The sequence below is a fragment of the Lissotriton helveticus genome, chromosome 9, assembly GCF_964261635.1.
Source record: "Lissotriton helveticus chromosome 9, aLisHel1.1, whole genome shotgun sequence".
Lineage (NCBI taxonomy): Eukaryota > Metazoa > Chordata > Amphibia > Caudata > Salamandridae > Lissotriton > Lissotriton helveticus.
In genome coordinates this window covers 397,945,417-397,957,680 of record NC_136070.1, presented here as the reverse complement: position 1 = coordinate 397,957,680, position 12,264 = coordinate 397,945,417, and the positions used below count along the sequence as shown (strand labels likewise).

Genomic DNA, 12,264 nt, shown 5'->3' with positions numbered 1-12,264 from the left:
CCGGCGCTTTCTGAGACTGTTGGTCACTTACTATTTGAATGCCCAGCGTATGCGGCCCCACGACGAACATGGCTAAGCCCAATGTGCAGGTTGCTGGGCACGGTCAGCGGCCTGGCTGCAGTTAGAATAATATGTGCTTGTACAAATATGACTGTATATGTGGCAGTGGCAACATTTTTGGGGTGGGCATGGACCATCAGAAGTAGTTTGTTAATAGATTAACTTCTCCCCTGGTGATTACCAAATCCCTTATGATGAAATGTTAAATAATTCCTTATGTAAATATATTAGTATTATATCTCTTACATTTTCTAAAGGGAAAGAATTAACTCATTTTTTAACTTTATTTATTTGTTTTAAATTATATTTTATGTGGATTTTATGCTTTTATGACAATCGTCGAATAAAGCTTGCTTGAACTGAACTGTATTTAAATAATTACTTATAATTCAATACATATTTAAAACAAATATTAAGCTTGTTTTGGTGCTACTCTGTTCCATTTAATTTTTGCCTCAATATTGTTATTATTTATATACGAAATTTGTATACCCAATATTTTTGTACACAATATTGTTTACACATTATTCTCGTCACTTGATATTGTTTTTCTCAATATTGATGTCCTCGATATTATGTCATACAAATACACTTTATGGAAAGAGAGAAGGCATCACTTGGAACATAAATATACTAATAATGCTATTGCTGGGAAAAATAACAGAAAAGTTCCATATGATGAGCTGCTCTGTGCACACATCTTTGAATCTAGCCCACAAACAGGGCCCGAAGAATCAATGCTCTCTGAAATTAACACTAATAGATTTTCAAGTAGACCATACAATAATGTAATTGAAAGTCAAACAACCAATAGGCAAGTTGAGCCTGATACAGCTAGGAGAACTTTTTCATCAAGGCACCTTCATAAACCCAGAACCATACAAAGAGGAGAGAGGCTCAAAGAGCCTACAAGGCATATTCCTATGCTATAGAATCCACAATTAATTTACAAATTGATTGATGGGCTTCTCAGAACAGCCCAATCACTCGAAAAGGCCTACTCATATGCTTGAGAGATCAGATAAATACTGCGTAATAATTGCAATCGACAAATGCACAATCGTCCATGAAAAGAGACGGAGAGAGGAGGATAGACGTGCTTGGGCAACAGACCTAGGATACTATAAAACAGTAGTCAATGGACTTACTAATGTTTGCAGATGCGAACAGGATCCCTCAATAGCAAACACTGACTTTAATATTTTAAATTCACACAATGATTGTGCTACGCTACAGGTAGACTTCATACTGTCATTTAATGACCAGGAGCGAAATTTGCTAAGGGTAAGTAGGTTGGGTTGAGGCAAACTCCTTACCTTCATATCTTTAGCTTCAGAATGCCCACGTGTGGCAGCCAACTGGAAAGAAATATTTGCTGAACTACAGACAATGACAGATAGTATCTAAGATCACTTCCCCACTAAATGCACATCTAGGCTATGTTAAAGATATTCTCCTAACAGTGAGATGATCTACAGCACTGACTATCCTTTTGGCCAAAAGAAGCATCATAATATGCTGAGGCAAAGGCCCTAGACCAAAACGTGATTTTTGGATTATAAACCCATTATACTGCAATGATGCTGAATGTAACTATGCCAGATTACTAATGCAGAAGTCCCCATTCAGACACTACGTATATTTAAAAGGATGTGAACTAACAGCTCACTTAAGGCGCAGACTAACTCATGAGACCAGTTGCATCAACACAAACATGCAGAGAAGAACGCTAAACTACCTACGCATTAGAAATATTAGATAACCTCACAAAGAAGAAAGAAATATATTAGAAATGGCCTGGAAATGCATGTGAAATATGGAAAAGTCAGTCCTTGGGGTTAACTTTAAAGACTAATGGAATGGAGGTTAGGAAAAAGTGGAAACCAGATGTGACTTGTAAAACACTTATCCCTGACTGTTTTTCTCTTTATATATTTTGGATTGGGTGATTTCTTCATTATTAGCTGGACACCCAACATTTATTGATACAATACGTTAAAATGGAAAAAGGATGAATTAAGATTTTAACATATTGTTGGCCCACACCTTTTTCATTGTGCATCTTTATTCATTAATGACAAGCATAGAACTAACCATACCCATCCATTGTTCTCTCAAAATTCATTTGTCTGTTTTTTTTACTAATAGGTCGTTCTTTTTTGTTTGTTATAGAACTTACAATTAGGACAGCATTCGCTGGAATTTTAACGCCCTCAATGATTGTATCTTTCTCCAGCAGACGTGAAGTACCAGGTGCTGTAGGATATATTCGAAGGGTTTCCTTTAAGACCTGTGAAAAGAAAAGGCAGAAACAATGCAAATTCTGAATTATAGTTGTTTAGATCTACACGATTCTCTGTAGAGTTGGGACAGAAACGTTGATGTTGTCATTCCAGTGCTCTACTTTTCTGTCATGCAATTTGTAATCAGGTGGGGGCACACCTTGCAATCTCTAATGATGGTATTGCTAGTATAGCATGGTGTTGCAGTCAATATTCTCAGAGCTGCACTGATGGTTTTGTCTCCATGGACATAATCTCCATACAGTGATCTCTATGTGTCCTCAAGTCACTTTAAGAAACCATTGCTTGTTACAGTAAAAAGTATCCAACATATATCTATGAAATAAATACTAGACATTCTGCAATAATACTTACTTTGTAAATTAGTTCTATTTATTTTAAACATTGTAAATGTCTTTCATATGAAAACCCTGAAAATGTGACATGGATCCATCTCTTCTAGACTGGTTACTTGGTAGTCGCTAGTCTATGATGTTACACATTCCAGCAATACAATATGCAGAGGTATGATAATGTTGGAAAAATAATGATACAAGATGACCCATGCTAAATACAAATCTGGTCTTTGATTAGTCCATATGTGTATTAATCACCGCAAAAACATATTCTATTCTATTATTTATATATTTGCAGAACAGAAGCCCAATGAAGCTAGCATTGGCGTGGTCCAAGTTATAGGTACTGTACATATACCAAGAAATCTAACAAATATGCAAATGCTCTTTAAACTATTATTACCTGTGATAAATATTGTAGTTTGCCAAGGTCGTCATAGCCAATGTCTCGCTTCCACCCAATAATTTCATCAATTTCATTTCGGACCCTGCAGGTAAACAAAAATGTAAAAGCTCTTTTCTGATACTGTTTGTGTTTTATTTGTATTAGGTGTAACAGGCTCTTGAGAGGCAAGAAAACATCCACGAATAACAATTTCTGAGAAACTTTGAAGAGAATATTATTTCTACAATATCTGGATCTACAGCCACCCATGTATTGTTGTCGTAGAAGCATTCATTGCAAAATGGACCGACATACATAGGCATTTGTTTGGAACTTTAAATGAAGTCTTTTTTATTGGATATTATTTAGTGTATTTGAACAAGTACTTATTGCAAAATATATTACGTCTTAATGATTTAAGGGTTAGGCATTTTAAATCATGTTGCTGAATGTAAATGGATGCTTGATGAAATGGATAAAATTCAAGTTGTCTGCAGTTCCTGGATTTAATGGGCACAATTCCTTAAGCAAAGCATCCAGTGTCACTATAAACATTGTAAACAACGTAACCACCCTTCAGTTCAGAGTTCTGCAGTGGGAGATCAGGAAACCAGGGGTGGGGAGTATAAAATCCATGTGACAAGTAAGTCTTCCCTAAATAGAGTAACAACACACGCAGTACATCAGAACACCAAATCCATAGAAGTTTGAAGGATTAGCTTTTAAATATTTAAAAGAGTATTTTCGGCAAAAAGCTTTGCCAGAAAAGGATCCGGCTCCCACTCTCTCAAACTCCAAATATGGCCCTATGTCTTACTACTCTAATTTTATTACAGAGTTTATGATTGTTACAACGTTCACAGTCATATAGCCACATTAATCTTGCCCCTAAACACTAATATGACCAGGAATGATGTATGAAACAGGGTTATGGCAAACATTACTGATTGTGGAGTAGGCATAAATGTAAAGGGGTTGTCCCTCATGCTTGAAATTCAAGATTGCTGCACAGGCTCAGTCAGTCATCCAGGTATATCTCAATGGCTCAATCAGTCCAGTCAACACAGTTGAAGCATTTACAATTTTGATGATAGCGACGTCGTCTTCCTCCTGTCTGCCATGAATCATGCAAGGAGCTGTTTTTTTTTACTCATTTATATCAGCTAAATAAAACTATTTAACCTAATATGGGCTGGTATCCAAAAGCCATAAATAGCCTGGTTTGAGGTAAGATTGATCAGGCAGCCAGATGTTCAGATCTGTCACTATTCTGAAAGTTGGTGGCCGATTCTGGCAACAGGAGTAATTCTTGAAACAAAAAAGGATATCAGTCAGTCAGTCATTATACTTTTATTCGACACATGTATCATAAAAAGTACAAACATACAATACATACATAAATATAAAAACCATTTCATCATTACAAAAGATGCATATGAAAATCATATAGGAATATTGACTGAAGACACCTTATTTAACAGCTTTAACCTAATGATCCAGGCACATGATAAAAACTTTGCAACCCCACAAACAGTGACCATACAGGAGGTATTGGAGATGATGATACGTAGGGCTGATTTGTAATCCCTGACTCCAAGGTTCTTTAATACAGGTTTTAACCATTTGTTTCTAGCTAGAGTATATGCTTTGCAGGCAAAAAGGAAATGACCTAATGATTCTTCTGGGCAGGTACAGCCCGGATACTTTCTATCCTCTTCCCTCCTTCTACCCCATCTGAACATAAAATTTTTGAGGGGGAGTGTACCATATCTAAATTTCAAGTAAAGGCTCCTATCCCGGGGAATCTGGATAAAGCCCAGAAACAATTCTAGCTTTGTGGTGCACTTATGGGAAAAAAAGTCTCGGTTAGTTTCCCCCAGTTTGGGTTATGCAAAGCCTTAGCCTCTATCCAGTCCCAATAAAGTTTTTTTACCATTTGTTTTGGTGGGGGGGATTGGGAAGCCCATGCATCGCTTAAGCCCACGCTAGCTGTAAGTTGTTTTAAAACATTTAGCCACTTGATCTTGCCCGCTGTGTTTAGCTTTAATATCTCATCAAACACTGTAGCATAATTAGCTAGTTCGGGAGTTCTCCTGAGGCGCACCCAATATAAAAGAGGACGAAGCTGGACAATGTCCCGAATGGACCTCCTACCCAAATCTGCAAATAATGGTTTCAATGGGGTGGAGGCTGGAAGCGAAACCAAGTCTCTCATGAACTTATTCTCAGTTAGCACATGGGTATTGGTATTCTCAATACCCCATATTTCTGAACCATAGACCGCTGAGGCTATTGCCTTTCCCTCATAAACTGACAGGGCGGGGGCTATTGGTCTACTCACTGAGAGGCGCTGGTTCTTTAAAATAGTGCCGGAAACTCTTTTAAGATTTAAAATCATTTTACTTATATGTGGTTCCCATTTCATATTATTGTTAATTCTAACCCCGAGGTAGTCAAACTCTTCCACTACCTCAAGAGGTGATCCATTCAAAAACAAGTGTATCTTCCTATGATTTCTCTTAGCGGTCATAACCATTAGTTTCGTTTTTGTAGTGTTTATTGTAAGTCCCCGTTCCTGACAAAAAACACTGAAACGATCAAGAAGGATTTGGAGACCTTTGGGGGTTTTAGATAACAGAAGGGTGTCGTCGGCAAAGAGGAGCGATGGTGTTTTCTCCCCGGCAATGATAGGGGCATCTGCCGGTATCTCTTGTAGATGATTCACCACTCCATTTATGAAGAGAGAAAACAAAGTGGGGGCCATCACACACCCCTGCCTTACCCCTCTGTTGACAGGAATACTCTTTGTGAGTTGCCCCTGCGTCCCCCACCGAATCCTAGCAAAAGTACCCTCGTGTAGTTTAATAATGAATTGTAACAAATAGGATGGGATTCCCATATCCAATAAAACATCCCATAATTTGGCACGGGGTATTACATCAAATGCAGTTTTTAAGTCTATAAAGGCCAGGTAAAGACTCCCTCTGGCTATTGAGACTGTTTTCCAGAAAACTGCACAAAATCTAAAAACCTGATCCATTGCTCCTACATTACTTCTGAAACCTGCCTGGAAATGGGACAAAATGTTATCTTCCATTAGCCAGCACTCAATCCGATTTATGATGACCCTGCCAACTACTTTTTGAATGGTATCAATTAAGCTAATTGGTCTGTAGTTGGCAGGATCCTCTCTCTCACCCTTTTTAAAAATAGTAACAACTTCAGCTCCTTTCCACGAATCAGGTACTTGGTGGCCGGACTGAATGAGATTCATAATATGTACAATAAAATCGGCCCAGACCATAGGGTCATAATAAGTCCCCCGGAATTCCATCCGGGCCAGGAGCCTTACCCGGAGTTATTTTATGGATAGCATCCTGGACTTCACGGGGCGTAAACATCTCATTTATAATGTCACCATTTGGTTGGACCAAACAACCGGTATCTAATACGGGAGAAGCTGGCACAACTCCCGGGCTACCTTCACCATATAACTTGGAAAAATGGGAGTGCCATTGGCACTCAGTGATGTGATTTTGGAATAGGCTCAGCACCACGCCTGTCAAGGATATTTATTAATTTCCAAAATACAGTAGCGTTTTTCCCATGGGCTGCTTCCTTTAGTGCCTGCCAATGTTCCTCTTCCCATTCTTTTTTGGATTTCGCAATGCTGTTGCGATAGTCTTGTCTTGCAGTTCTAGCAGCTAGTGTGTCCTTGTTTTTTATGGCCAAGGAAATGGCTTTTCTTTTTTCCCTACAGGAGACTGTATACCAAGGGTTACCCTTCCTTCGGGTGTGCTTAGTTAATTGGCGGCCCTTGGTTTTTTTTGTAAAAAACGTGCTAATCTCGCCTATTAAGTTCTTATACTTGGCTGCTGTCGTGGGCCCTCGAGAATGGAGGAGGGTTGGGGTAACTGATGATAAATCACTCGATGCAGCCAGAACTAGAGCTTTATTATTATCAAGTATCCCTTCATCAAAAAGGATATCAATAGGTCTGCTTTTTTGGTTGGCCTCCTTTTGATGCTGACCCGCTGAGTGTTGTGACTAATAAAGGACATGTGATGATTGACCACCATCTTGGCAATGTATTACACAAGTTTCTTTGTATTTCAAGCACCAGTCTCAACATTCACCAATTCAGGAGTGAGGCTTGTCCACCTGAGAATCGAGTAAACAATGAATTTACCAATGTCACTGTCACTAGTGCCTGTCATGGACACGTCTCCTGTATCTCCGCAGCCTCACATGATCAGATCTGGGCAATTGTTTCACACACAAACAACTTATTGAAGATTTGCAATGTATATGTGTACTATTGGTACTTTTTATTTAACAAAGGGGGATATGTAGTGTCTAGTGAGATATAGATGATGGGACCCTTTTGGTTCTTGACAGACTCAGTAGAATAGTGATGTAGGTGCATGGGTGTGGTTGATAGAATTCATGATGTAGGATGTTCAGTTAACGGTTACACGCTGAGGAATCGAGACGTGTATTACTAAGCTCCGTGTGTGGCGCGACAATTTGCATGTACCCATGCTGGGGATAATGCCACAGCCAATATAATGTGGATGCAGTTCCTTTTGCCTACCCTCCTAACATCATAGGATAATGTATAGTGAGTGTCTAGAATGTACCCAGTGGCACATCAGTTAGTACAAATAAGAACCTGCGTGAATTATGGGCTCCCGTATTTAATTCTATTTCACCCAAAGAAAAGTTTTACAACAACTTGGAACAAGGGAGTTATTAACACGCAGGAAATGGATGGGCCAATCCAGTTTCTTGTAGGCCTAGCGCCCTTGTTCATTCCATTACTACATTCTTTACCCAGATTGCATACTTCAGTAAAAGCGGGGAGACTTATGACTGGTGAACCACTTTACTTATATGAAAGCTTGGGATACTTGGTCAGTGTTTCAGCCTTTAACATATGTATTAGTAAAGTAGAAGTCTATTTACTTGGCTTTGGTAGTCCAAACTGCCGCTTCCTACCCCGTTAACATAAACAAAGTTTACAAAACTCAATATTCGAGGAATGTAGAAACATTGCTTTTGGGCTTTAAAAACAGCCTAACTGCAAACTTGATTGCTGACATTCTCTTCTTTCTGCATGATCGTTGTCAAGTTGCAGCTGTTTGCTTATCAGGTGATGATTATAGCTTGATGACATATCCAGAACTCAGGGGGTTTGCAGGTCGGCAGTACAATAGGAAGTAGAAACCCAGTCAACACTCTGTAGATCATTGTAGGAGTCTCTGAAGCGCTCTGCTGCACGTCCCTAAGGGAGGTGAGCAAAGTGGCGATGTCAGTGGAGACAGTCTCAGCTGCGGATTCAGGACCCCAGCAGCAGGGCCAGCCTTAGTCATGGGCGTGTTGGGCCCATTCCTTGGGCACAACATATTTTGAGGAGCGCGGAAGGGAGCTGCCTGACTTAATGTTATGCAAACAGCAGTTTGGCCATCCTACTTAGTCTCAATCAGGTCTCGTTGAAGATTTTGTAATCAGCCCTTAATGAACCTCAGTATAATTGTTAGCACCGCACCAACCCCTGCCCTCCTCCCATCTTGCTCGCATCTCCTGTATCCAACATCAAACACCACATTTTCTTTCTGCAAGGGCACTGTCCCAGTTTATCCAATTTAGGGCTGGCCTTGTCCAGCGGGAATTATGAACAACGGTGTGCCTACGGAATGTTTTACGTCCTCCAGACACTGAGAGGCATATGTACATTCCCCTAGCTCCACGGGAGCGTCACTTTTTTTGCATTCCTGTGGCAGTAGGGGCTTCGCCATATTTACAAGACAGCGTTAGGCCACTTAACATGGCTTAACGCTGCTTTGTAAATAAGGCCTCCTTTCACGCTATTCTAAGCGTGAAAGGGGAGGGCAATGGGTATTGCAGTGGACGTTCCACTGCAACACCTATCGAATCTGATGCTGCGTACTATTTACAAGGGAGGCGTAAATAGGAGGCAGCGCCAGAATTAAGAGCAGGGAAACCTGGTATTAACCTGGCTAAGCGAGGTGAAATGTTTAATTTCTCCTCCTTTTTGCTGTTTTCATATGTGCTGTGTTGTGCAGCACACGTGAAAACAGCAAAAAGCCAAATATTGTTTATGTACAGGAAGGTCCTCCTTCCTGCACATAAACAGTCATTTTAAAAAAATGTTGTTTTGCAACTTCTGTGTGTACTGCATTAAGCAGCACACACAGACGTTACAAAATGGCATTTCAAGATTGTTTATGTGCAGGAAGGGGAATCTTCCTGTACATAAACAATCTTTCCCTGCATGCAGACATCCTTGCACTATGGTGCAAGGGTGCCTGCGTTAGCGCTAATCTGCTAAACATAGCACCATCGCAGGAGTAAATGCAGGGCTGCACCATACGCTTGTAAATATAGTACAGCCCTGTGTTTCAGAAGTGGCGGAACTGTCATTAAGCCAAGGGGGTCTAAGAAATACTCCACCACTTCCCTTGTACATATGCCCCTGAATTCCAGGAGTCAAATGCCAGAAAATGCTGTCACATGGTTGGAATGGTGCGGAACAATAGTCAAGGGTTCACCTTGGCTTCGCTTCTGGTTTGTAAGATTAGATGAAGGGCAAGAAAGAATATGAGCGAGGTCTCGCTGTAAAAGCATCGGTGTCCCACGGCTAATAATACCCAGAGCCTGGGCAGTGGCGTAACAATAGCCACCACACCCCTCACAGTGCGGAGGGTCCCCAAGCTCCAAGGGGCTCCCTCTGGCACTGTGCTCGGGTGGGCCTAAGAGCCCTGGGGTGAGGGCTCTCCTCAATGCACTTTGCAAGGGGGTCTGTTCAATTAATATTACGCCACTGAGCACGGGTTTAGGGAATGGTGGCAAGTAGCAGGAGGCACCTGGAGGAATTTCTGTCAGTGTTGTTGTGTTCCTAATCTCACACGCTGGTGACGCCACAGGCGTGCAACGTTGGGTCATGTGATCTGTTAGAATAAAGAGGGGCCCCGCACGCACGCACGCCAGTTGGGCACGGCGCGGAGAGCCATAAAGATATCCCAGTGTCCGCCTCTAATTATTGCACGGCCACGTGTCAGGCCTCAAGCCCCCAGGTGCCCCCTGAGTGTAGGGTCCCAGCAACTGTCCCTAGGTTCACCCCGTGTCCACACGACACAACAACTGGCGACGAGGGTGGTTGCCGAGCCTTCGCTGCGTGTGGGTGGCGCCCGCCTCCTTGTGCGGCGGCCGCGAGTGTGTGTCCCTGCTCACGGTGCTCGTGCCACACGGCCGCCCACACGTCGTGCGAGCACTCAGACATCGTGCCCAGCCTGGAGGGCATGAAGGTGAGCTGTATCTCCCCCCCGGTGCTCCGCCCGTTGCCTGGCTATTTTTCCCTGCGGCCATAACGGGCGTGCCGCTGTTTTCCTTCCTCAGCCGGCTAACGCCTTTGCCCTGCCACGGTGACCCCTGGCCAGTGCCGCACCCGGCCTCATTGCCGGTGCGTGAAACGTGCTCTCCTCTGGGCCCAGCACGGCCGGAGTTCCGCGCCTGCACCGCGCTCTGCCATTTCCCACGCATCGTGCGGACACGACGTGTCTGTTTCGGCAGGCGGACGCCTGTGCGTGCGGAGGAGGCGAGGATCGAGCGAGCCTTTCATTCTGCTGCTTCAGGGGGGGGAGCACCGGTGTCCACGCCCACCCCTCATCTCCCCACTCTCAAGAACTGGGGGCAAGCCCTGGCAGTAGGGCATACAATCAAGGGGCACTACACAAGGAGGAATCCACGGGGACATCTTTCACCTGGCAATAACCACCGGCCAGCCAGTCACACGGTGCCCCACACTTCGCCTGTCGTGCCATGGCCACGATTCCACCAATCGAACCCTTTGTGGTGGAAGGATCCCCCTCCTCATTGGCCCCCAAGTGGAAAGAATGGGTGGACAGACTCCTAGTATTCTTCGAAGCCACGAAAGTAGACAAAGAGCAGAAGAGAGTCATGGTGCTCCATCTAGGTGGCAAAGATGTACACTCCATTGCCAGAACACTCACAGAGGCCACTCCCAAGACTCACCACACACTCATCAATGCCCTGAATGCACATTTCGAACCCATGGCCAACCAGGACTATGAGAGATTTGTATTCAGGCAAGCGCGACAGTTGCCCGAGGAGTCGTTGGACACGTATCACACCAGGCTCAAGCGACTGGCACTGTCCTGTGGATTTGCGGATGCAACCGAGGAGATAAGAGGTCAAATAATTCAAGGCTGTGCCTCGGCAAAGTTGAGAGAACGCATTTTGGAAGAGTCTGGTAAGCCGCTAGCCGACATTCTGACCCTTGGTCGCACAAAGGAACTGTCCAAAGCAAGGGCTGCCCACATGGAAGCAGCTCTACAGGCACCGGTCAAGGCCGAACCTGTCAACAAGCTCCAAGTCCGCTCCCCGACTAAGTGGAACAAGAAACCCGCTAGGACACAAGCAGGAGCGCCTGGTTTTCCCTGTGGATACTGCGGAGGCCCGAATCATCCAGCGCCAGAATAACCAGCGCGAGGGAAGCGATGCTCAGGGTGTGGTAAGCTCAACCATTTCAAAAAGGTATGCCGCTCGAAGAAGTTCCGCAAGCCCCGACAAGTAGTAAATGCAGTGCCGGAGGGTGATCAGAGTCAGAGTGACATGGACGATGATGAGGATGAAGAAAGGACGGTGCACAAGGTACACATGATCGGCACAGCCGCTCGTCGAACCAGGAAACTCCCACAATGCCCACTCAGAGTGGCTGAGCAGGAAATCATGGCGGTAGTTGATACTGGAGCCACCATCAATCTCATGAGCGCAGCCCTCTACAGGACCCTGACTCAACCTCCAAGTCTGAGCCCTTCGCCCATCACCGTCTTTGCATACGGTCAGGAAACACCCCTCAAAATTCGAGGAAAGTTCCTGACAACCATCAACCATGGCGACAGAACAATCAATGCGAACATATTCGTGTCGGAAGATGGGCAAGGCATGCTACTGGGATGCCGGGCTGCTGAAGACCTTGGAGTAGTCACCTTCGCATTTGGTGTTCATTAAGAGTTGGTGCATCAACTCATAATGGACTTCTCTGACATCTTCAAGGGCATAGGCCATTTCACCGGTCGCGAAATACACTTACATGTGGACCCGACAGTGCAGCCAGTAGCTTTGCGACATCGTCGCA

General features: G+C 43.6%; 1 protein-coding gene across 1 annotated transcript in view; it reads right to left on the bottom strand.

Moving 5' to 3' along the window:
- Nucleotides 1-12,264, bottom strand: part of LOC144781358 (cholesterol 24-hydroxylase-like) — a 394,520-nt gene that overhangs the window by 97,935 nt on the left and 284,321 nt on the right. The window contains exons 11-12 of the mRNA XM_078660146.1: nt 3,102-3,186; nt 2,240-2,350 (exon numbers count right to left, since the gene is read on the bottom strand). Of these exons, the coding sequence (XP_078516272.1) occupies nt 2,240-2,350; nt 3,102-3,186 (196 nt within the window). The remainder of the gene's footprint in view (nt 1-2,239; nt 2,351-3,101; nt 3,187-12,264) is intronic.